This window comes from Populus nigra, chromosome 2, assembly GCF_951802175.1.
Source record: "Populus nigra chromosome 2, ddPopNigr1.1, whole genome shotgun sequence".
Classification (NCBI taxonomy): domain Eukaryota; kingdom Viridiplantae; phylum Streptophyta; class Magnoliopsida; order Malpighiales; family Salicaceae; genus Populus; species Populus nigra.
Genome location: NC_084853.1, coordinates 44,435,906 through 44,463,161, shown reverse-complemented (window position 1 = coordinate 44,463,161; position 27,256 = coordinate 44,435,906). Strand labels below are relative to the sequence as shown.

The following is a 27,256-nucleotide window of genomic DNA, read 5'->3' as shown; positions in this document are numbered from 1 at the left end:
TATTTAGATCTTTTATTTGTTTTTATATTTTAAAAATATTTTAAAAAAAATAATTTTTTTTATTTTTTTATTTTAAATTAATATTTTTAGATTATTTTAATATACTGATATTAAAAATAACTTTTAAAAAATAAAAAATATTATTTTAATATATTTTCAAGTAAAATACACTTTTAACCATACCCACATTTCCGGATATCATCATTTTGGAACCATATAACAACCATTAAAAAAAACAAAATTGAACAGTATATAGAGAGTACTCAACAAGCAATAAAAATAGTACCCCGGGGTATTTCCTCAGGTTTTTTCCACCAAGCTTGAATTAATAATAATATTCAGTAAGCAGAAAAGTTCCTTCTTATTAAAGGGAAACAAAAAGGATAGTCTGGCCAACGGTTACGCATTCAAGCTCTCACTACTCACAAACAGCATTTACAATGTCATGCAAAATATTTTTTGAAAGATAACAATGAGATCAACGCCATTAACTTGTTCTTTCTTAACCAGAATCTTCAGCTATCTATATTCAATTTTGACAGTAATTTGAGCTTATACATGCGTACAAAAGATGCGAGATGGAATGCTATGTTTCATTTACAAAATCATAAGATAAAAAGTGATGGCCAAAAAAGAACTACTCAACCCTCGGGGACTCAACTCATCGAAGACAACAAACTACATCTCAACAATGAATCAAAAAGTGCAGTAACTACAGTGGGACTCAACTCATGGACATGAAGAGCTGTTCCACTGCTAAAATACATGTGTTACATCCACAGGACAGCCGCAAACTGTAAATTTAGCAATCGACTTGGTATCTGATCCGGGGCAGCAAACATACCCTTGTATACATTAGTGGCATCCTTACTAGCATTGCGAATCTTCTGTATTCAACTAAAGAAGTATTTCAATGGCCTCAACGCTGCGATTTTATAAGTGGGCTCAACCCGTCGCCTTCCCAACCAAGCTTGAGCATCTGATCGACCACTTTCAAGCTCAACTGCAAGCAGCGATCAAGGGAATCACCATAAGGTTTCACTAACAACAAGCATTTCGATCACAATAATGACACGGTCACTTAGATCACTAACAACTGAAATAGATTACAAAAAGTTGAACCATTTTCCCACCAAAGCATTGTTTTCAAATAGACATAAGAAAGCTTAGTGAACTGAAGAATACAAATTTGTGACAACACTGTAATTACTTCAAAATACATAGGGCCAAGTGCACTGGCGTTTCATATGCTGCCATGGGAGGGTTTAGCAAGTTGAACACATGATGATTAAATAGAAGATTTTTGGGGACAAAGGCCCCTTAAATGTTCTAACTAGACCAGGAGCACATTGTCAGAGAAGTAAGAATATGAACAAATTGAACTTACAGCTGGATCAGTGAAGATTATCAACTGTTTATCTGCAGTTGATACCAAGAGATTTGTGCTATCATTGTTTAAAGCCAGAGCAGTAATATCCTGGCCTTCTCCAAGTTTCAAAACATGAAATACCTGGACACAAATTGGCATGCTAGTTAGTAAAACTCAATTAACTGTGAGACCTACCAGGTATATCATGAGCAAAAACTTAATAGCAAAGGACACTTTAGAGCCAAGTGAAGTATTCGTGGGGCACTGCATTAAATGTCTATGCATTCATGAATGCCCAAGACATATAAACAACAGGTCTGTCCATTGAAACAGGAAGGAAAGCATCCTTTATTTCTTAAGAATCTTAACATGTAAGCATTATTAGGTCGGGTCACAGAGGAACAAACATTTAAAGGTACAAGTTTTGCAGCACTTGAAAAACTAAGATAGGTCATGCATATAAATGATTTAAAATTTTCTCGAGTTCTTATACCTTCAATGTATAAAGATCCAGGAAACAAATTGAAGGGGAAGGAACATCTAATCTGTAATGTTCACCAGTGTCCTCTGATTCCAGATTAAAATCTGCAGCCCCTGGCTTCTTCAAGCTTATTTTTTTGTTGTTATTAGAGGTTTCATCGTTTTCCTGATATGAGTTCATGCCAATCAAAGCACTCTTCCCATCCACCGAAATTTCAATGCAACTAACACAGCCAGATAAAGGAAGTTGTGCTCTAGCAATTGGTTTCCCGTTTAGAGTATAGGTGTTCAGAGAATTTTGACATTTGTTCCAGGTCATCACAACCCCCTCGGATGAAAGACAAACAGAGTGGGCCTCCACACCAACCAGCCTTCTGATCAAACGGCCCCTTCTTACAGAATGCAACAGAACATCTGATGATTGGGAGCAAGAAACAACAATCCCAAGATCTGAATTGACACAACAACACAGTATTTCTCTGTGGTGACCACGTAGAACATGTATGGGACCCTCAATGCGACACCTCCTGCTTTTTTCTGCCAGGTTAGTTGCTGTAGTGCTACTGGATGCAGGTGGTGTGCCTGTGTCTGTGAACATGGAAGGCTCTGACATGCTGCTTGAGCTTGAAGTGAATGCCCTGTGTATCTTCCAGAGTAAGACAGTAGTGTCCCGTGATCCTGTGACAAGATAGTTGCTATCTGGTGAAAGAGCAAGGCAAGTAACTGGAGCACAATGCGCAACTGCAGTTTCTAGGGTTTTTGCACCATCTGCTGATAATAGCTTGATACTGTTATCTGCATGCCCACCTAAATCCAGTCACAGATGATTGGATATATTAGTTTATCAGGAAAATACAAAACAAATTCCATATGATAGCGAGAAATTTTTTAGTTAGCTAGGCACACAACTAGAAATCAATCAAAATAAGAATTTATACAACAAAAGAAACAAATGACAAAAAATAATACAACTTATGTATAGATGTTTGACTACAAGCACGGATCAAAGGGTGGAATTTTCCTTATTTCTATAAAGTATCAAGATGCCAAGCAGTTTTCAAAGTGAAAAGAGAGTGAATAGAAATAAAAATGAAAATCAAAGTGATTAAAGAGTGCAATGATGATCTTTCACATATAATATTTTCCTTTACCTTCTTAGAAAGAAAAAAAGGAAAATGCTTGCTTTCATTTGATTGAAAATCTTGCATAAAGATTTCCAAGTGTGCACCAGTTTTTGATACTTTCATATGATTTTTGCAACAATTTCATTCAGATTCAAGCTCTAGAATTTTCTATATTCCCTGCCTATTTAAACCCTTGAGGTTTTCCGTCACACCCTGATACATCCAATATACAATCACAAGGTTGGAGAGCAAAATAACCTTGTAAACCCAGTTTTTGTTTTATTTCCTTTTCTTTTTGCATGATAGGGATTTCTGTTTAAAATAATTCTGTTATAAGTGAAAGAGATACAATAAAAAAAAAATTAGAAGCCCTGATGACCTATATGATGTCTTGAGAACAGAGATTTCAGTTTCCCCGGGCATTGAACATTACATCCCAGGCATAAATAAATAAATAATGGCATAGCATCCAATATCATTGTAATGGCAATTAATAATGACTCGCGTCGTTTTAATGCAAGTATTCAATATGATACTGAGTAGTGCGCACTGCTAACAAATGACAACTTTTTTTCAAATTTGAAGTGGTAGCTAAGACAAGTGAAACTTTCAAGGCAAAAATCTCAGATTTATATCCTTAAAGATTTTTCACAGCTTTAGGAAAGAAATGCAAGCATCTTATTCCAGAATAGAGAATGTGTACGCACACAGCCTGTGGATCAAATGATGCTTACCAGTAATGATTTCTTTGTCATGAGTGATGGAAACCACCGCTTTGCCTCTAATTCCAGATGAAGCAAATGCTAGTGCTTGGGGAAAATGCCAATCATCCCCAACAGATCTTGATTGCCCTTTAAAAATTCGCATGAATGTTCCACCAGCAGAGCTTGTTAAGGCCTTTCCATGTTGAAAGAGAAAAGGTGCACCATGGCCATCTGGTGTGTTGGGTTGCCACTTGTGCTGGGCAATGTGCGCTGCTGGTGCATTTATATCAACAATTATAACAGCATCTGAAGATGCATGAATGGAAGCTGCAGGTAGATTGCAGCGTTCTGGGGCCAGAACGGCATATGGCCTGACTTCTTTTGGGTTCCTGAAAATAGTCTGACATAAAAAAAATATTGAATCAAAATAATGTGCTACAAATTAATACTGCTGATTTTTATGATGGAATATCCTAACATGCAACCTCACTGATCCAAAAAATATGTGCATAAGAAGATTTTTATTACTATCAAAAGGACCATCAACTGTTATCACATTCTCCAAATTGCATCTAATGGATCAGCTATCTAAATGTCTGACATTTCTCCAGCATCTAATCACAGTGAAACTACCATAGCACTAATCCTGGGACAACCAATGACATGTTCCTCCTCCAGCTTACTCGATCATCACGTCACCAATTACCGTGACCTTCCATTAAGAAGCAAGCACTAGCCCCAAAACAACATAGATGGTTTGTACACAAGGTTAACTCCTCAAGAATTAGCTATTTTTCAGAACTTGTTACCCAGCATATCCAATTGGTTGTTCTAAGCCAATTTGTATCATCTAGATAATCATGAAATCTTAGCATGGATTCTATTGGTGTGGATTGATAGCAGGTCTCTGCAGTAGTGTCTTTATCCAACAGAACAAACTAAATCACAGTAAACATGCATGGCAAAAGGCTAAGTTGAAGATGAACTGAAACAAGCACTTGGACTTTTAGATGCTTATAAGAGAATCACAGGCTTCTACAACTGTATCAGCACTTTTAAAACTTAAATCTTCAGCAAAAATTCAGACCTGTAAGTGAAGAACATCTGATAAGGGCATTCGCTTCAAGTGAGGAACAGTCAAAAGTTGAGATGGAGTCTGTCCAAAGTAAGCAATCTGGTCTTGTGTGGCACGTTGTTGTACCTTTTGTGAATAAACAAACAAATAAGAAATAAGAAACAAAACATCGGCTTAACAAACAATGGAGGATGGCAGAATTCACTTACTGGGTCAATGATCTTGTCAATATCAACCGCCCCTTCATAGGTGATGTAAAAGAAAACATTGTTTGCTGCTATAGCTTCTTTACCACGTTGCTTATAGCTACATGATCCAATTCATTACACAGTTGAAATGAAAAGGCCAGAGTTAATTTGAATATAAATTAAATTTGTCCAGAGTAAGATGTTCAGATTGCAAAAAATGAAACCCAAGGGCAAGAATGAGAGACGTTACTCGAACAATTTTGCTCAAATCTTACCCAAATACAAGATCAATCCATTCATGCAAATGTGTAGACGCGTGCTCACTCTCAAGAGCCATCTGATGCTTATGGATAAAATCAGTAGTATTTTCAGCCCAAGGAGGAAGTTTGACAGAATCTGAAAGAGCCTATTTAATCAGCAAATATTTCAACTCTGTAACTTCAAACTATGTTTCACTTACTTCACTAAATTATGAAACATACCGAGCTTTCCACCCAACTGTGTCGTACCAAAGTCAATTGAATTTTCATTGGTTAAGATCTCAGGAAGATAAAAGAGCTCAGGAACCTAAGCCAGACAAGAAACCACCACCCCCAAAATGTTAAAAAAAATATATATATATAGTTTATTAATAGCCAGTATTCAAAGGAAGATACAAGGAGCAACTTGTTATCATAGAAAAGAAAATTGTAGAAAGTGTGCATACAAGAACAGCACGGAGAAATGATTATTATTAACATGAGACAAAGAATCACGCCAAGCATTAAGATAAAGAGGTGCCTTTTATGCTAACTGGCCAGTTTAGCATGGTGCATTATTAAAGTTGATAAAAAGTTGACGTACCATTACTTTGCAAGAAAAATATATATAGATGAAGTTTATCAAACTAAATTATGTGAATAAATTATAAATTCATAACTATATATAAAAGCATGAACTTTATCAAAACATTTGATTTGACAAAAATACACTCAATGTTTTATATATTTTGATAACTAATTTAGTCATTGTATCACTTATAAGAAAGAAGAAATTAAAAAAAAAATATTAGCCATTGTATCACTTAAAAATACACTCAACGTTTAATTATTAATTTTCAATTTTTAGATTTCTTTCTTTCTTTCTTTCTTTTTCATTTCTAGCCCTTCATTTGTAAAAATAAATAAATAAATATCACTACCCTTTATAGATACTATTATGTATTCATAAAAAATAAATAAATAAAAGGAGCTAGCCTTTTTAAGATACTATTATGAATTCACAAAAAAAAATTATTATCTTTGCCTTAGTCATATGAATACTATACCAGCATATATATGATAAAACATAATAAATATATATATAATAAAGTAGGCAACTTTTACTCTTTTTTTATGACTCTTAGCAATTATTGTAAGGGTGCCTGGAATGTATTTAATTTGTTTCCTAAAATATCATTATCAAATTTTAGAATCAACTAGAATATTTTATACAACTTTTATGATAGGCATACAAAACAAGTGCCGGGAATACCAGTAAAATATAAAAATAAATAAATCCTCTCACAAGTAGGAGTCTTATTTGTATCTAACATAATCCTTACCGTTAAAGAAAATAAAAACAAGAGGACGATTTTCTCTTTTACTCAAGGGTTTTCGAAATGTGATGGATTTTTTTATGTTCAATTATATTTTTTACCTTTTTTATTGGAAAGCAATTTAGTAGAATCAATTGTTTCACAGATTTCGTGGCTTGGGTTAAGATTGTAATTTACAAATATGTTCTCTATTAAAAATGATAGAGAAAATTTATAAAATTAATATTACTATTACTATTATTATGCTGACAATGTTTTCCTTACCTATTTTGTTTGAACAGTTCTTATTGAATAAAAAATAAAAGTTAATATAATATAATCATCAACACTTTAAAAAAAAAACCTTTGACTTGTTAGAAGTAAAAGGTAAAAAAAAGGGCAAGAAAGAAGACAAACTCGTGGGGAAGTAGGGTAACATTTTTTATCAAGAAAGGTAACTTTAACCTGTTAAAAAAGGTAAAATAATATGAAAGAAGATTGATTATAGCATGGAACATAAGGTATGTTTTTATTGTCATGAAAGGTAAAGTTAACAGTTAAAAATTAAGGTGATATAATATGAAAGTAAGGTCAGTTAAATGTAGTCATTAAATAATATGATAAAGGCATTTTACTCTAATCAAATGTTTCCACAAAGATAATGCTTTTATGGATAGTTATAAATATTCAAACAAAATAGATGACATACCAATTCCTTCACATCACTCATGTCTTCAGTAACTCCTTTCCAGGTCGCAGCAATATCTGAAAACATCCGATCTGCATGATCAAATTTTCCACCTTGAAGTTCAATTGAAAGTGTTGTAAACGGTTCAACTCTAGCAAGATAATACAAAACCTGTCACAGAACAACCATAAATCATATAAACTGCAAAAACTGCATATCAAGCATTCAAACGGTACAAACCACTCTTTCTCTCACTTATTTCTACTTTTTTCAAGGAAGGACAGTTGCCTTACTGTTCCAGATAGCATTAAACAACATGCCCAAATGGCATTATATTTGTTGATATGAGCAGAAGAAGACAAACAAAATGCAATGCATCAAGGGGGAAAAGGCTCAAGTACAAACAAAAGAGAGACAATATTCAAAAATCAGAGATGGGGAAGGGGTAAGGGCACAAGGCAATCAGGCGCAACTGATCATGTAGTAGTGCCTCCAGCTGGATGAATTTGGTGCACAAACCTAAATCTCCGTAACAATATAATGCCACAATTGAGTTAAATCCAAACTCCAAAATACTAAAGAAGGTTCCTTAATTCAAATAAAAGCCCAAACATCTCAACTCCACACTACATAATACGTAGAAAATAATATTTATATTTTAAAATGAAATATTATTCATAGAAACATACATGGCTCCTGGTATTTTCAAAACCTAACATTCATCCAAAATCTATATCTTGCATCCAGATTCAATTTTGAATAAGGTCTGATATTTAGCATCTTTATTTTGATCAATTTGGGTAGGATTCAGGTATTCATTTTCAAGATGATTGTGTTGTAAATTGTTAAGCATCAAGTACCCCCCCTCCCAAATTGGTTTTTCTTCTTTTTTATTCCCCAATATGCTCCACTTTGATTTTAGAAATTTTGTGACGAATAGCCCAGATTCGTGATACAGAAAAACAAAAGAAATGAATAATCTTCATGAACAGAAATGCACAGCTAAAGGTGAATATACAACTATGATGGGAGGACTGATTTCACAAGATTAAATGGGAAAAATAACTTACAGTCCCTGCACTTGAGTAATGGGAACCATAATGGAATTTTGGAATGACTGGATCATCAAAGCTAGAATATCTCTCTTGGAACTTTTTCAACCGATCAGGATTTAAACCACCAAGAGGCTGCAAGTATATATCCTGCTATAATGACAGTAGACAGTGCAATTATAAAATAATTGAAAGAGTAATTTAAGTTATGTCACCTTTGAAAGATCTCGATAAGAAGAAGCATTAGAAAGATCCAAACTTTTTGAACTGTAATCAGAAAGAACCCATGGGAAAACTGGATACTGCAAGGAAACAAAAGAAGATTTAGAGATAATATGCACAACCTTCCACACTAGAACAAGAAATTAGCCGAGAAACATACATACCTGAGTGATGTCATTATAACTACGCCCAGCCAGAGTATTGAGCTGCATTAGATACTCGAAGTTGCTAATCTGCATAATGGTTGTGTTTAAACTTGTCATTATTCTGAATTAATGTTGCAAATGTGAATGAAACTTGCAATATTACAGAAATGAATTTGAGTATATACCTCCCACCTTGCCCAACGTTCCATAAGTTGAGTTCTTTTCAAAAGTTGTTCAGGTCTCTACAACAGGAAAAAGCAAGCAGCTTTCATGATACAATGGAAAAGACAAATAAACATCCAACAGGTATAAAAAAACACACATGCACACATCTTTTAAGAACTACATAGTCAGGTAGAAATTTGCAAAACCTGAGTAGCCAGGTAAATATTATTCAAATGAGGAGGTCTTGATTGAACTACAGCTTGGTAAGCATTTCTTCGTGCCTCGGTACTCTAAATGGACAAAAAAAAAGGAACCAAAAATTTATTCCACAGTCAAGGCTGGTGGACAGAATTCTATTGGTGCAAAGAAAATGTTCAAGATACATTTCAAGTGAAATACCCCAAAATCAAAGAAGAAATTTGATCGGTCAACCATAAACAACTCCAGAGCACTTCTTCTTAGCAAATACCTGAGGATGATAGCAAACTGGTATGAAGATGAGAGTAGAACAAATGAGAACTGAACAAAATGATATTATGGACTTGTGATACCATATAACAATTTATCTGCATAAGTGCAATAAGTTCATGCCTATAAAATGATGCCAGAAGATACACTTATGGTCAATAAATGGGTTGAGTAAAGTTCTGGAAGCCAGGCAACATATGAAGTTGAACAAAAGGCATATGTCACAGGTTATTATGCACAGTTCCAAAGTCTGTAAACCCAGAATCGCACCAGCTAAACAGCCCGATTTCTGGGATGTAGGGCAGACATTTGGATATTGTACTAATGTCAGTACACAGTAAGACCAGAATTCATTTAACATTATTGAGAGATGCATACAATAGAAAGCCTGCTGGCATAAAAAATTCAGAAAAATAACTCCGAGCATGACTCCTGAAGTCTTCTAAATCTAAAATTTTATAGTTATCAGCAATTGAGAAAGCACAGTGATTTCATGACCAGAAAAGGCCGTGTCATGACTAGACAGTATATGACAAGACTGAGAAGGTAAAAGCTTTATGGAGCCACTCGACAGCAGGTTCCTTATCCCCATAGGTCAAGGAATGAAAAGCAAATAAAACACAAATCCTTCCAAAAAGGGAAGATCACGGTTGTGCTTCAGAAGACATTGCTCCAAAATCATTTTATCTCTGATAAGCATTACTCAACTATACTGCACATACTCTAGTGTCACATGTTGAAAAACAAAAGGATAAAGAGTCTCAATAGAAGCTACCAGCATGAACCTCATGTTACCTGCTTGCATATCAGGCTAGAATGCTAATACAACAAATGAACCCAGAACAAATATAATACCATTTAGCAGCTGGACAAGACCAAGAGAGTCCTTTAGTCAACCAGCAGACAACCCCTTAAACCAAATCAACTTGCAATCCCAGATATTACAAAAGAAAAGAGAATATCAGCCTTTTTTTGGTAAGCTATAGTGGCTATCTTTCCTTGTCATGACTCAAGTTAAAATTACGACCTCTGACCTGCCTACATGCTACAATTGCATTCCTTTGACAAACCAAACACATTATAGGAATATAAGACACTCAAATTGTTCATCTTCAAAAATAAATAAATAATAAAGATTCTTAAATTGTTTGAATTAAAAAAAAATACAAGTCCAGTTAAACTAATAAAAGCCCAATAAATTTTACCTCCGGCTATAAATCTGATGGAGGGAAGACATCAGCCAACTGTGATCCTTTTCTTGGACTACCGATTCAGAAGATTTCATTCCATCAGCATTGCTCTCAGTGGTATCAACTATAAAGTTTATTCTCCTAGTAGTTACCTGAAGAAACAATTGCTTCATATGCTCAGTAACTACATCCAGATTAACAGCTCCTTGTAAAATGTCAGAGTTTCCTGTTTTCATGTTCTCAAAAAGGAAACAGGCAAAATGCTCTACTTTCCTATTGTTGAAAGCAGGAGAAGGCTTAGCAGCAACTTTTATAGAGTAGAAACAAGAAGATTGAATGTCACATGTCACAATGGCACACACTACCAGCAGGGAAACGTAAAGAAATCAGAGTGGTTTTGTAAGCAAAATTTAATCAAAGGCCATTTCCACCATTGAACACTGCAAAAAGATCATAGGGCCACATCTCACATGGACTGGCATCATTTCAACTACAAGCTGGGCTCGAAAATTACCACAAATGATATCTAAGTTTGTATCAATCACCTCCATGATATTCCACCATAATTATATAATCAGCAAGCATGAATCCCAGGGTTTCTTAAAATAAAGTTTCCTATGTCCTTGTATTCCAAAATTCACAAAAACCAAGCAAGCCCTTAGTGGGTGAATTTAATTTCCATGTGTTCCTCATCAGAAACAAAATTTATTTGCTTCTGGTGTTTTAGGATCTTGATGTGGCATAATTAGAAATTATAGGACAATAACATCCTAAATGTAAGATTAAAAACATCGAAAAGAGAGAACTTGGTGGATGATTAAAAAATAATGGCATGCTAGTCTCATAGAGCTTACTTGAAATGTTCCTCGCATAACTGTCAGTGGCCGGACCATAGATGATGGAAGTTCAAGAATGATTCTTTCATCACGTTCACTGGGCACATAACCCGGTGCAACTGCCGATGCATTTTCCAAATCTTGGTCCCTGGCTAGTTGAGTGTCACTAGATTCTGCTGGAGGCTGCATACTTTGATCAGTTGCTCCAGACAGTCTCAGCTGACTCTCCCCACCCTGCTCTGTATCAAAGGATGTAACACCTAAATTCTCAATTTCTGCATGCCCCCCATCTTCATTTAGTATTTCCACTGATATTGCTTCTGCTGCCAGAACAGGAACATTTCCTTTATCATGCTTCAGCTCAATTTGATCCTCATAGTTAGCAGCAGCACCAAAATGATTAGATCCTCTATAATTCCTCCTCAAACATCTTCTCATTCTTGAAGAAGTTTCCATAAAATCTAGCTTCCAGAAAACCTACACAATTGTAACAGCAGTTTTTAGAAAAGAAGCTCTTCTATATAATATATAAGAAATTTAATATGAGAACAGAAAAACATTAAAACATTAGATAAAAATATATTAATGCCAAATGGTTTTGATAGTGTAATACACTTCTATAAGTTATCTCACACAACATACACGCTCAGGATTGCACAAGGGATCCCCAAAGGGCCCAAAAAGACTCTTCATCTCTATCAGGCAATGTATAAGTTTGCGCCAAGCACGGATTCCACTGGATAAATGATGACAAGATATCACATCGACTTGAGCACGCCTGTCCACCTAGCAAAGAAATAATAATAACTGATCCTGAAGGTTATACAAGAAATGAGAATATGTAGCTAGCACGACTCAAACCTCTAATCGCTGCATGTTTCTTGCTAAGGCAAAGCTTGCAACAAGGACTGCGATAAATTTATAGGATAGAGCATTGAGATCTTTCCCATAGACTGATCGTGTGTCAGCTGGTTGTAAGCATTCCATCCATGCAACTCCCATGGCTTCATCAGTATTCCATCTCCTAACACGCTCCATATCATTAGCATTTCTTCGCTGTGCAGACGTTGCCATCGCAACAGCACTAAGACCCCGTCCAGAACCAATCTTAGCATTGCGTTGAAGATCACGTGCAGCTGCCAAGGCAGCGGCTTTTGCACCAGCCTTATCCTTATGATGAGCTGGTGTTTTGTTAGGCACCTCCAAAGACTTTTGAAAGCTTGAAAAAGTATGTAGTCTATCAGTTTTTCGCTCCAGCAAGGAAGAGTCACGCTTAAGATGTGTGGTTGTTGCAGGAGCAGGGGTTTCCCCACCTGCAGCACCAGCAGCAATCATCGCCAATGCCATCGCAGCTGGTGGTGATGCAAAAGCAGCTGCCCAAGCAGGAGAAATCATGCAGAGTGCAGCCTGGAGAAAATTGATTGAAATACATGACACAAAGCAGCAATACCAATGCTTTTTATTTTATATTTTTTTAGAGCACCACCAAAGACTTCTAAGAAAAAATTAAGGAGCAGAATGGAAAACATAGCATTGTAGCTGCTGGCTATCCAAGGTTAAGAAACATCTAAACAAGAACATATAACAATTTCAAAAAAAAAAAAAAAAAACAAGAAAGAGATGCAAAGATCAGTAACAACAACAGACAAATAAATGGTGCACGTGCTTCACTGGGTTCAGAAAGAAATCAAGTCATAAGGCACTAGCAACAGATAATAACCTGTGAACTTCATAACTTGGCAATGAAGACCACTTCAGGCATGCACTCACACTAGAGATGGTCTACAGAAATTTACTTCCAATTATATACTTCTGCCCAATCTTCTTCCATTTCCTTACATTCTAAATCATAATAAGTGCCTTAAAAACAATTTCCCATGATACCTAACACTTCTTATGCATTCTGGCATGGGAAGCAAAATTGGTAAAAAATTTAGCCTCCAAACACATCAGCAGATACAATTGTCAAAGGACTGTTAAAAACAAGCATTAGCATGGTGCACAAGAATATGGCAACTTGCATAAAATGGTGCAAAGCATCAGATAATTCAAGCAAAAAAAAAACAGAGGCGCAAAAATAACTAAACAAAGTAAGCATATTCGCTAGTTGCATTTTTTCAGGGAAGAAACGATGGTTCTCAAATCAACCAAAAAAACATCCAGAACAGGTATAATTTGACCAAAAGACAACATGCATTATAGCTCAATAACCTCTATTGGTAGTGCATCAGCAGCTAAAGCACGATCATCAACAACAAGAGGATTTAGACCATCAGCAGTTGCAAGCTCATGAATTCCAGCTAGAAGAGGCCGCCACCTCCTCAACATAGCAACAAATGGAGGTAAGATACCCTCAAGGTACTGTTTACGAAGGGGTTTCCTCTCTCTGCCAACAGCATGCCATACCTGCAACATACATGATACCCTAAATTAACCATAAAAAGAATCAGCATAAATGAATACAACCACAGCATCCAGCTGCATGACCAAGTGGAAGGCAGGAATAAGAAACCTCTTAAATAAGATCTCAGATACAAATGAAGATCGGAATGGATAACAGGAGGAAATAATTACATCCACAGTCTAGTGATATACCGTAGCAAGACAGTTTTATGCAGAACTAACCTCAGAGTAAAGAATACAAGACGCAACCAATACTCTCTGTCTTTTTGAATCGGAAATTGGCATGTTCAGAACAGGTGAAAGCACACTGTAGATAGATAATGAAAATTAGTTCAAGAGTCACATACCAATAGCACTTGGAAGTGAACAACAGCCAAAGAAATTATGCTAAGGACCAAAGGAGAACATAAACCAATGTAAAAGTAGTAGTAAAAGAGCACCTATGCAATACATTATAGTGAAAATGAATTTGAATAGACAAGAGATTGAACAGGAAACACAAGCAAACACACGCGCACGTAATGAGAGAGCTGAATCACACTGGAAAACAATGACATTTCTTACACCCCTAAGGAAATCAGGACTCACTTTGCCCTGCAAGTATTTAAACTGTTTATCATCAACTACCTATATTGGTTAGTGAAAACCTGAACAAAAACTGTAGACGGGTGGAAGAACTCTGTGAAAGAAAAGCAGAAGCAAAATGTGAGCTGTATGGTAAATCATCAACTACCTATATTGGTTAGTGAAAACCTGAACAAAAACTGTAGAAGGGTGGAAGAACTTTATAAAAGAAACGCAGAAGCAAAATATGAGCTGTATGGTAAATTATCTGATAATGTTTTGTATTCATTAGCTTGGAAGAAAAACATTAAATGCCTATTTTAGATAATGTAGTTGCTCTTGCCATTTGTCAACTCTACAGACCTAGTAAACCCAGGCAAAATTAACAAAAAATTAAAAGAGGAGGGGTTTTTAAGTGCCCCTCCTCACAAAACACTATTAATTAGAATAGTGTTTTTTCTTCTTTGATTTTTTCTCAATCAAGCATTTTTTTTATTTCATTTATATTAGATTTGCTTTTTATTGGGTTATCTCACTCTCATAACACGGATCACGAGTTTAACGGGTTAACTTAGTTGACTCAAGTTTTTTTTTCTTTTTTTTATTAACTTTTTTTTCCAATTTCATTCTTTAATATTGGTTTGATGGGAATTAGGCTTCATAATTTATTTTGTTTACTTTCTATTAGGTTATTTCAGCCCCATAACCTAGGAATAGTGCTTAGCAGATTAACCTGAGTTGACTCGGGTTGTTTTTTGTATCTTTTTTTTCATTGAATTTTTTTTCAACTTTATCATTCAACATTTGATCGGTTGAGAATTGAGTTTCATAATTTGTTTTGATATGTTTTCTATTAAGATATTTTAGTCTCATGATTAAAGTCGCGAGTTTGGCATTTTAATCTCGATTAAATTTAGTCATTTTTTTTCTTTCTAAGAAGTAATCTCAATCTCATGACTCTAATAATGAGTTCTTCAACATTGTATTTGTTTTTTATTGGGTTGTTCTCGTCTCATGACCCAGGTCGCGAGTTTGATAGTTAACATAGTTGACTCGGATTTTTTTCTTTTTTTTAATCGACTTCTTTCCCAATTTTATCATTTAATATTATGTTTAATTGAGAATTAGGCTTAATGATTTATTTCGGTTTGCTTTTTATTAGATTATCTTAGTCTAATGACTCGGGAATAATACTTAATAGGTTAATCCAAGTTGACTTGGCTCATTTTATGTCTTTTTTTAATTAAAAATTTTACAAATTTTATCATTTAACATTAGGTTCGACAGGGTCAATTGAGAATTGAGTTTGATAATTTGTTTTAATGGTGTTATCTCGGTCTCATGATCAACGTCATGGATTTGGCAGGTTAACCCAAATTAAATCATGTTAATTTTTGTATTTTTTTCTATAAAGTTATCTCGGTCTCATAATCCAGGTCATGGATTTTGTGGATTGACTCGTTTGTTTTTTATGTTCTTTTTTTAATATCGTCCTTCAACATTGGGTTGATTGGAAATCGAACTTCATAATTTGTTTTGAATTGCTTTCTATGAAGTTATCTCGGTCTTATGACTCGGACCACGGGTTTGACAGGTTAACTTAGGTTGCTTTTTTAGATTTTTTTTTTTCAATTTCATCCTTCAACATTGTGTTGATTGGAATTAAACTTCATAATTTGTTTTGATTTATTTTTTATGGGGTTATCATAGTCTCATAATCCGGATCGTGAATTTGACATATTAGCTCGGGTTGACCTAAGTCAATCCAATATGTTGTTATCTTAAAATAAATAAAAAAAGATCTTAAAAAAAAAATTGTCAAACTATATTCTTATAGGTCGTCTGGGTTGCTTTTGAACCCGCAAAGTCAATTGGGTCATATCAGGTCAACCCCAATACTGTTTAAATTTTTTTCTATTAGAAAAAAAACATTAACAATATCTGAATTTTTTTTACGCTCAAGAAAAATTTAACCCAACTCGCAATGTAGAGCGGATCAAGGATCTAGTATACACTAAATAAACAACAACAAAAACCATACTTGTTTATGACATGGAAAAAAGCACCACCCAAGTCGGTGTTGACTTGAGCAAGTCTCATGGGAGATGGGAATGCCTATAATAATTGCATATGAACAGGTGCTATCCAGTTCAGTATAAATAATCAAATAGCTTGGTTTCTTAATTGAGTTCCCCAGCTGCATGTTGCAGCTATGACATGCGCCTAATTATTCTTAAAAGTAATTCCTATTCGTGTTCGATGATGATTTACAGCCACAACTTATATGCATTGCTTCATGTGAAGAGAACTAAATCACCGGAAAAGCAAATGAAAAATGTGGCCATAAACGTTATAATAAAAGTGTTCGATGCAAAAAAAAATATTGTTAGAAGAACCTCTAGAGTTCTAAGCCATAAAAACATTTTCAATTTTCTCAGGCAGCATGGTGTTAAGAGGTGGTTATTAGAAAACATAAACATATCCATAGTAAAAATCGCACTCTATTCTTTAAATCCAATAGAAAATAAGTTTGTTATTTTATAAGAAACTTGGAGGAAAAAAAGTTGAAAGATAAGCATTTAAATTACCTCCACAGCAAAGCTGACCGTGGTTGTCTCATTTGCATTTGAGCACTGTTTTCTAAAGAGATGGTGTTGCCAGCTTGTCGGACAAATCCTTCCGACATCCCATCCTCCATGCTTACATTCCTCATGAGCATACTGGTTTCCCCATTGTCCTCCTCTCTCATAGAAAGAAGCACCATACGGAGGATGCATAGAAATGGTTGGTCGCTGTCCAATAATTGATATAGTGCTGCCATTCCACCCATTCCAGTACCAGATCCTCCACCTATACCAAGACCACCACCAAGTCCAGACTCATCTAATAATAGAGCTTGAAGCATGGCAACTGATTTTTTTACCAAAGGAAGTTCAATCCAGTTTCCGTTTGCATCTTTTTCTAAAGTAGACCTCCAAGATTTCCATCCACTGCCACCACCACCAAAGGGAGCTGTTTTTGAAGGCAGGCCGACACCATACCATAGTCTGCTCCTAAATTTCCAACCCTCAGCTAAATCCATCGTACAGCTCCCATATGACACAAAAGCACATGAAACAGACTCATAAGGCTCAGCTGCTGCTGCTGCGGTAAGACGTTCCATCACACTCGCAGAAATTTGCCCATTTGCATCAGCCATTGAAGCAAGGACCTTAGGAAGTCCCATGTTAGTGTACGAAATAGAAATTTTTAAATTCTATTAACTGAAAAAAAAAAATAGATGCGCAAAAAAAACATCCTGAAAAGTACAGCATAAAATTCATAGCTCTTCTGCTGCCAGTAGCTATGACTAGAGCAACCAAGCAGAAGGGGAAAAAATATACATACATCAAGAGGAAGTCCCCCAGAGTCACTAGATCTGCGATCACCCAAAGCTTCAAGTAAATCAGTACCAATTGATGCTGGGGACCTAGGGTGATTATTCAGGGGAGATACAAGAGAAAGTGGAGGAGATGAACTGTCAACAACGCTTGATGCACTAGAAAGTTTGCTTTGTAATCGCAAGTGATCTTCAACAAGCATTAAAATAACAATAGCATTTTCAACCAGTGCCACAGAAAGCTGAGCAGCATTTTCTGCTTCCACCTTAGCATCTTTGGGTGGCAAACCCCCAGCTGCAACACCAGCAGCAGCAGCAGCAATTACTTGAGTCTGCAGCAAAAGAAAAGTTTGATGTGAATGTGAGTGAACCTATCCTCTCATAATTTATCTTTTAAGAGTTTCAAGTAATCAAGCAGCAATAATGATGCCATATAATGCAAATACAGTAAATATAAAGTTCACTATGGCCTCATATGGTTCTAGCTCTCCACCTACCCAAAATGTCTTTGAATTGGATACAAATAACAAAGTCACTGTGATCAGAATGTTGCCCACCATGCTAGGCCAAATTGTTGGGTAAGGAAAGTTTGTTGATATTGTAAATGTTAAAGTCATATCAGTCATGGTTATGCTAGGTCTCATTATCGTTAGACCACATGCTACTAGGTCATAGATAGAACTCTGAGCGAATGAACTGGGTTCCAATTGATGCCAAATTCATAAAATGAAATAAAATAGATTTGATAAAAAATAAAATGGAAATCAAATACAGATGAATTCATATGAATGCTTTAGCGTGCAATTGGAAGTTTTGTCCCGCTCTACTCTCACTCACTTTGCACATTTTCCAGACAGATTCAATTTTAGATTTTGGTGTTACTCTAGAATGCTTATTCGATTGAGGTCACATCTATTTACACTTTTTATACACTTGAAGACTCATCCAAAATGGAAATCCACAATACCTGACATAATATTCGTAAAGAGCAGAAAAGTACAAAAGTTACCTGAACCTGCAGTTCTCTAGCAGCAAAGTCTAGCAATGCACCCAAGAGCCTTCTTTTAAATAAAGGTAGTGATTCTTCACGTCTTCAAATGATGAAAAAGATTGACCAAAAAGAGAGAAATATTGGCTATGAGGTATCATCAATAAGAGTGTAATAGCAGCTGTAGCTCAGAGTTAATGGATAACAACAAAGGTTTAAATATCAAATAAAGCTAGCATGATGCTCAATTGGGAATTCTATAGACATCTGGATAAGTACCATGTGGTCCAAGTAGTACAGTCAGTACTCACTGGGAAAAAATTCAGTAAACACCAAATGGATCAACTCATTCGAAACCCATTAGGAGAGAATAAAAGATACAATCAGAGTTTGAGTCAACCAACATGGTAATTATTAGAGTTTGAGTCAGCCAACATGGTGTTAATCATGGTTCATGAAGTCAATTGATACTCAAAAAAGAATAAACCAATTTGAGCAGAAAAGGGAAAATTCCCAGAAGAAGGCCTATAAGATAATGGAATACCTAACCCGTTGGTCTCCTGTGCTGGATCCCCCAATGATAGAAAGCCATTCTGCACAATGAATTGTAGCTTCAGTATCCTGTAAGGAGGAGATGAAAGCTGATATGAGCAGAGTTTGAAGGGAACACATCCATTCAAAACAGATTTAATAAGAGCAACACATATAAGCAAAGGTATAGCATATAAAACACAAGTGCAAGTAGAAAATATGAGCAGTTACAGTTTTATAACAGTGTATGTAACAGATATTTACACTAGCAGTACTTTCAAGCTGCCACATAAAAAGCACCATTGACAGCTGTGGTTTCATAAGAGTGTATGTAACAGGAATTTACACTACTGGTACGTTTCGAGCAGTCACATAAGGGCAATTACTGACAGCCATGGTTATGTAATGGCCATATGTCCGTAATCACAAAGCAATAGTGTCCTTGATTTAAAACCACTAGTAAGAATGAAGATCAAATTCCAAAGAAAACTTTGAGGTCATTACTGACTTCCAGGATTCTAAAGTCAATAGAATTTCAGTATATTGCAACTGTCACGATGCTGATAATTTATGAGTCGAATTCGAGGATATCATTTCAAATTCTGCAATGCATGAGCTGATTCCACATTGATGCTTAATAACTCAAGTCAATGCAGGGAACGCCAAGATATGCAGAAGAAACAATAAGCATATTTGATTGGAATCAATGATAGAGAAAAGAAACATAATGGCCATGCAATTAATATCAAATGCCGGATGTCAAGACTAAACTCCACAGAGCCCATCTTCCAACTGGGAATAGAGTCATTAATTATAAGAAAGGGATGGATAAACACCCACCTTCCAACCATCCTTCTGGCGCATTGAGTGCTCTAACATTATAATCAAGAAGTTGTGTATGAGGTCTTCTATGTCTCCCAAGCTTGCCAAGTTAGAATTTTTGTTTTCACCCATCTGAAAACACATGAAATTACAAGTAAGAAGAATCAAAGTATGACCCCAAAAGTTTGCTAGATTAATTTAAAGATTCTATTACATCTGAAATCCTCCTACTCTAACTAGGTGCCACGCCCCTAACAATTAAACAAAACAAATTAAGAATGATGTTAGATAATGTTACCTCATAATTAGAGATTAGAATTTCTAGAAGCCACTCAGGCCATTCCTCCATTTTTGTCAGGCTGCTTCGGTTTTCTGGATGACTGCAAGCCAAAAACAGAAGATCCTGAAATCATATAGAATGCAGCAGCTCAGAAACTAAACAAAATACAGGGGAACTTGATAAGGAAAACTAGAAATGTGAGGTTAAATAGAGAATTTAAACTACATATTCGACTTATTGTATCAGGATAACTATTTGCAAAGGAGTTCCAATATGGCTACTTCTAGCAATTTAGTATCATGCATTTTCTCGAACACTTAGTATAAAATATTTGTTGTAGAAATAAGAATCCACAAAATAATTATGCATAAACATGTTGACTGAAATAAAACTAAACGTTTATCCATTTGACACCAACTAAATGATTCAATACTCCTATTAGCTGGTCACCTAGGGGTATGGAGAAACACACTATAAGTTGCAAGAACAAACTCATTGGGCTGTCTTATGGACAATCAAGAAATAGATCGACAATTATAACCCTTCAGCTTCACATCCTACAGTATCTTCCAATATCTAAGTTCCAAAAACTAGAGAACATATTGTTCATTGTTAAATCTGATTGTCTAAAATGGTTATTAAAATAATAATATAATAGGGAACTTCTTGACTGTCACTTGATTCAATAAATAAAAGATAGCATCTCCCACCCTCTTCTCATCATATTCGAAATGACTGAAAATGAGCACTCCCTCGCATTAATCCACATCTGGTCTCCAACTTAAAATTTCCAACTATTTAAAGAAAACCCCAGCTGTTACTGCGTTTCCAGCTTAAGGTTTGAAAATTCCCTCTATTGGAAAACTCTTATATAACTAGGGGAGACTAAAAGGTAAATCTGCAAAGCATAGTAACATCATAGATTTAACTTGTGTAGCCTTTACTGATAACAACACTAAGGCAACAAACAATGCAAAGACTGAATTTTAGAATGCACAACTTGGGCAAGTATTAAGCTTCATTCTTTTTCATTATATATACCAGAAACAAATATGGTTCAACAATGATGATGAGAAGCCAAAAAATGCATGCACAGAAACATATATGACTCGCTCAAAAAGAAATACCTGCAAGGCTCGACTTTGCAAGGCTCTGGATGCGTAAGGCAGAGACCGCAACAGAACCAACAGAAGTTGTGAATGTTCAAAGCGATGTCCAGAATCATAAAAGTTTAGCCCTTCCTCTGTTGAAGAAGCGTTAATCTGAAAAGCCAAAGTACTGAATTACAAGGATTTGTATTTGAAATCATAAGGAAACATTTATGGATTTTTACTTTGCAATGGCAATAAATATTTTCTATAAAACAAAACTAATCCTTGATGAACACATTCATAGGAATGGATGAGACTGGAAAAGAATACCGAGGCTGCCAATAAAGCTGTGTACACAGTGGTAGTCATAAGCCTATTAGGTGCTGCCTGGAAAGCCTTCTGTAGTGCAAAAAGTAGTAGAGAAACTTTATCATCAAACATTGTACCACTTCCATAATGCAGGCCACCACCAAAAAAGTTGCTAGCAGTATCAGAGGGTGCATGGGAAACAAAGTTGAAATGCCCAGAAGTTACAAGAGCACCTATTAGCCCAATGATTGCAACAACAATGCCATCGCTTCTATCAACATTGTAAACATTATTCCTTGCATTATCAGCACTAATAGAAAGGTTTATACCACCCAAATTCTTAGTAGATGGGTTTTCCGAAACAGATGACATCCTTTCAATTTCCATGCCAGGGGAAGTGGTGACAGGACTGCCACCACCACCACTGTCTAAAAATTCAGGTTCATAATCTTTGTCCTGGGAAGTCAAATCCCTTTCCTGTTCATCATTCTGACTTCTTTCTGAAGTACCATTACCAATATCTAGTTCAGTTTCTTGAACTGGTACGCTATCTTCGCTCTTTGCCACCAATTCTGGAATGCTATGATCACCAGCTTTTGCTTCTCGCTGAAGCAGAACAAGAAGGGTTTCTATACCACCACATTTTATGAATGACTCTGCAAACATGTGAGCTCTGGCTGTGTTTGGCTGCACGACTAGCCTGTAGATAAGATTCAAAACTCTGGCAACCTGGAAGAAGATTTTTGCAGGAGTCATTTTGGATAGATTTATAAACAAGTGGCCAGTATATAGAATGCCATGAAATATTAAAATGGGCCATATAGTATATGATGTCTATACAGCGAGATTATGGATATATGAATCTTATTTTTTTAAAAAAAAAAAGCAGGAAAAGATCACAAAAAAAACCCACATGGCAAGCCAATAACAATGATTATTGCTCTAGAATTGGAGGTTAAAAAAACAGAGAGAAACATAACAAAATCATGCAAGTTAATTATGGGTAAACAAAGATTGCTGAAGCAACTGATACATTTATGAACATGAACAGAAAACAATGTTCGATATAGTAACTCTACCTGATTAGGTTGAGGGCAATCAACCAAGAACCCAAGTAAACAACGGAGGTCATCTGCAGCCACCGCAGGAGATGCCGCTCCTATTAGAAGTTCTATGATCACTAAGAGCTCATCAACCAACGCATTCAATTCGCCCACTGGACGTGTTGCCTCATTCAACGAAAAAGCATTAACAGAATCCTTCTCACGAACTGTCCAATAACATCTTCTGCAGCCATCAAGCAGCATCTGAATAGCATTGGCATCTCGCATTACCAATGACTCTAAGAAAACCATGTCTGCTAATGAGGACAGTAGCTTCTTTTGCAATCCATAGTTGCATAAACTCCAAATTCTCAGATCCAGTAACAGTGAAGTGAAAAGCTGCACTTTGAGTGCATGGTTATGTTTCTGGGACTGGCACAAGGAGACAATGGCAGCAACAAGTTCCTCATCTCCAACTCCATTGTGATTCCCAGCATCCAATGAGGACAAAGTTTGGAGAAGATAATTTAAGATTTTTGAGAGAACCTCAGGCCCTCTGGTACGACAAAACTCTTCATTGTTCCAAGGGTGTTGAATAGCTATGGAAATTATCCGGAATACTGGAGCAGCCAGAGTAGCTGTGGCCAAGGTTATGGGAAGATTTCCTTGTACTGGTTCTAGACTATCTTTATGCACATTGCTTACTGATAGAGGAAGTAGGGCAATGGGGCCTCCATAAGCCAATGCCCACAAAGCCTCCACCGGTCGCATTCGTGTAGCAACATGGACTTGTCCAAGAACCTCAGCTGGCCGTCGGAGAATACCTTAATGCACACAAATAGAAAATATAAGAAGTAACATGTATGTGACTAGATTATGCAGGGCATCGAAAAAAAGGGATGCCTCAGCCATACACAAGAAGACATCACAGGTTTCTGTAAAATTGATGTTGTAGCCCTCAGCTAAATAAAATTCATAATAATTATTGTCAGGTGATTTAGGACCGAATCTAGGAATAAAATAGTGAACCAGATAGGAGGCAATTTAAATTGGGTTTAACTGGTTAAATGATAAGAATAACAAGAGAGAGAGAGAGAGAGAGAGAGGAGGGAGAAAAGAAAATAACAATCTTCTAACTCTACTCATTCAATTATTTGTTATAGTGAAACATAAGAATTGGTAAAAAAAAATGAGTGGAGAGAGAGAGAGAGGCTCTTGGGGGGGGGGGGGGGGGGGGGGGGGCATCTTCAGAGATAAAAGTCCTCTTACAAATAATGATACAACAGGCACCATGGCATGTACAAAGCAAAACTAGATGAAAAGGGAAAAGAAATAATTTCAAAATGTACATACCTGCAGCACCAGAAGGAGAAACATCGGGACAGAAACGCCCATTGAGCAAACTGGGGTGATAGAGAAGGTGAATGAACCCTCCAATATCTGCATCCAAAAGTGAACTTTCCTCTGCCATAGTTCGAACTTGGTCATGTGTAGCTCGCCAAGGAAGCCCTGCAGCATTACCAAAATGAGGAAGCACATCCCCTCCTCTAGAAGCTAAGCGTGTCATCCTTTCTGGGCCAATTGGCTCCTTAAAGATATAAACAGGCCCCATCTCAGCAAACAAAGGACACTGCCTACGACGACGCTGTAAACCAGCCATTGTAGGAGGAGGGTTTGTCCCAATGCAGCAAAATGCTAGTGGCTTTGAAATCCGAGGGAACTCGAAAGGACGAGTTTCATACAAGGATCCATCAATGTACAATCTGAGTTCACTCTCTGTTTTCCCAATAAGTCCCTGCTTGCAAATATGCTCCAAACCAATAAAGTACCAGCATTGTGGCTTGAATGCATGAGTGAAATGTAAAGATGCCTTCTTTCCCTTTCCACTACCACTTTCAACAACCAAAAACTGAGCATGAAAGTAAGCCTCTATGCCCTGGTTATCAGCAGATAAGAAACTGAACAATCTAGGCATGTGGGCTGTCCCTTCACCAGCAAGTGCACTGGCAGCAGCTGCAGCTGACATGGCAGATGATTTTCCTGACTTGGCTGCCGCAGCAGCAGCAATTGCAGCCGCAACAGTAGCTGTGTTCAACGTGTCTGCAAATGATTCAATATAGATCCATGTTGCAAAAGCAAATCCATTGGTAAATGGCCAGCGACTCTCTCCTGGACCAAGTAAACCTGAGCTTTCACCATCAAACTCAAACGTAGATGCTGGTCCCTTTGACTCCTTTCCACCAATTGCCTTCTCCAACGCTAGCATTAAGCGAGATGCCCATGAAGTAGTAAGCGTTCTCGTAATTACTTGTAACCATCTATGCAAATCAACAACATTAAGTGAATGCCCCGCTAAGTATTGGATACAGTAGCATAAAGGAGTCCCATCCCATCCCATCTGTTCTGTTAACCCACCAGCTTGAACAAATATTTTCTCTGCTGTCCCCAAAAGTACTCCCAACAAACCAGCCATAGAACACATAGCTCTGTTCCTTGTGCAAGCCCGCAATATAGCGAGCAATCCCCTAACCATTCGTGTCCTAGGGGACATGAAAATCTCACTGTCACCTACCCAAGGAAGGCAAGGAATAAGCTCAGCTGCCACAATGGCTGCCCGGGAGTTCAGCATCACACTAGGAGGGTTATGATCCTCATCCTCAAAGCTTTCAACTCCACCCATTGTAGCCAGAAGGGAATCGACAACCAAGTAAGCAATGCCCTCAGTTTCCTCCCCACTTCCAAAACTCTCAACTCCGCTGACAATGTTCTTCAGCTTGTCCAAAATTTCAGGCTTTCCCATTATAGCAGAATCCACCAGATGCAATAACTCTGGGGACACATTTGGCATTGCAGCTTTTGGCTTAGCCTTTTGCGGTGAACTGGTTGGAGAGAATCCATCCATAAAGAAACCAGAATCTAGACTGGTTGACGAGTGTGACTGCTTAATTGCATGACCAGATTGTCTCTCGGGCCCAGTGCTCAGTACAGAGCGATCATGTTGAATATCCATGGTAGTAGAAGAATCACATTCAGCACCATAATTACTGTATGAATTCGAAGAGACTTCTCCAAACCTATCAAACGAGAATCTCTCACTCTCTGAATCCGATGGTCGGTTTGAATCAATATTACCAACCGCAAACTCACCAAGACCCCTTTCTTGTTCTTTTAAAGACACAAGTTCAAACTGATCATCATCATCATCCTCAATATCTACAGAATCAAGCCTATCATAAACTGGATTTTCATATTCTATCTCCTCTTGACCACCACTAAGCACATTTACATTCCCTTGACGAGATTCTCCTACACTATCTTCTTTTACAGCACTATCTACTTCCCGAATATTAAGACTTTGTCCGAACTCCTTTTCTTCTTCTTCTTCCATTGTACACTTCTTTTAAATACAACACACTTGCACACCGCAAGCGATCCTATTAACCAGAAAGAAGAAAATTCAAAATGGAATACCACTTCAATCCATGAAACCAATGCTAGACAATACAAATACTACAGTGCGAGATTAGCTAACGTAAATTGCAAAAAATTTAGCTCAGATACTTTCTAAAATTTAAATTCAGCGGGATCTAAACTTCAAAATCACATACATTTATTTCAGTAAATTGTATTTATACACTAATCTGCTTTTTCACTTGAATAATCACCTCAGGATCTCTTTAATCACCATTTAATCGATCAAGCAACTCTCACTTGCACACACACACATAACAAATAATATCAAAAGCCAGCAAAGAGATGTAAAATAAATAAATAAGCAAGCTCAGATCAGATCAGAGAAAATTCGCAAATGTTACTGGAATAACAGAGAGGAAGCTGAAAATGTGATAAGAAATCGATCTTACCTTTGAGAAAAGAATCGGTCTGGTTCGATTTGGGAGAAGTATACTGGTAGTAATTTAATTATTATTTTCAAAAGGAAATAAGAAAGAATGAAAATTAAAGAGAGAATGATCTGAGAAGACGAGAGGGGAGCCGAATTGAGCGCGAGAGACAAGGTGGACTTAGCAAGCCCAGTCAAAAACCAACGCAAGGCAAAGGGTGGTTTAACTAATTAATTAACTACCGACTTAACAATTATTTTCTTTTAAGCTTTTTCCTCTTCTTTTCTTTTTTTTTCTTTTTTGAGCCGGAAAATCTTTGTTCTCTTTGCTTACCTTTTACGTGAAGCGAAATAAATTTTTACTCCTATCGAGGATGTAATAATGTAATAATAATAGTAAAAAAGAGAGAGAGAGCGCAGGGAAATATAAAAGACCAAGAGGCAAGAACTTCCTTGTTTCGGGCAAAGGAGATCTGGGTTGTCGAATTAGATTCAGGGGTTTCTGGTCCTAGGTGAATCATGGAGTGAAAGTATGGGCTTTTGGGTCTAAATTATAGGCCTTAGATATTTGGGCTAGAAAACCTTAATGGTATCATTGGAGAACAAAGAAGATGATTTGTTGAGATTAGAGATGGTCCTCGATTTTCTTAGCATATGTATATATTGTATTAAAAAAAATTAAATACTCAATAAATATATTTATATGATATTTTAGGTTACTCGGGCTGATTTCAAGTTTATTT

General features: G+C 36.4%; 1 protein-coding gene across 1 annotated transcript; it reads right to left on the bottom strand.

Moving 5' to 3' along the window:
• Window positions 1-473: 473 nt before the first annotated feature.
• Window positions 474-26,806, bottom strand: LOC133682303 (BEACH domain-containing protein C2). Its single transcript, XM_062105586.1, has 32 exons — window positions 26,536-26,806; window positions 24,026-26,106; window positions 22,709-23,496; window positions 21,651-22,358; window positions 21,357-21,491; window positions 20,248-20,352; window positions 19,968-20,081; window positions 19,141-19,217; window positions 18,618-18,699; window positions 17,617-17,940; window positions 16,818-17,440; window positions 13,888-13,972; window positions 13,474-13,668; window positions 12,124-12,669; window positions 11,905-12,048; window positions 11,281-11,739; window positions 10,442-10,578; window positions 9,168-9,237; window positions 8,975-9,058; window positions 8,789-8,845; window positions 8,622-8,690; window positions 8,451-8,537; window positions 8,254-8,370; window positions 7,205-7,354; window positions 5,423-5,507; window positions 5,216-5,336; window positions 4,962-5,058; window positions 4,765-4,878; window positions 3,708-4,077; window positions 1,863-2,656; window positions 1,388-1,510; window positions 474-1,003 (listed from the first exon to the last, which is right to left on the bottom strand). The coding sequence occupies exons 2-32, from the start codon at window positions 26,058-26,060 to the stop codon at window positions 920-922; spliced, it is 8,979 nt and encodes a 2,992-aa protein (XP_061961570.1). The 5' UTR covers window positions 26,061-26,106; window positions 26,536-26,806; the 3' UTR covers window positions 474-919.
• Between the last annotated feature and the right edge of the window lie 450 nt (window positions 26,807-27,256).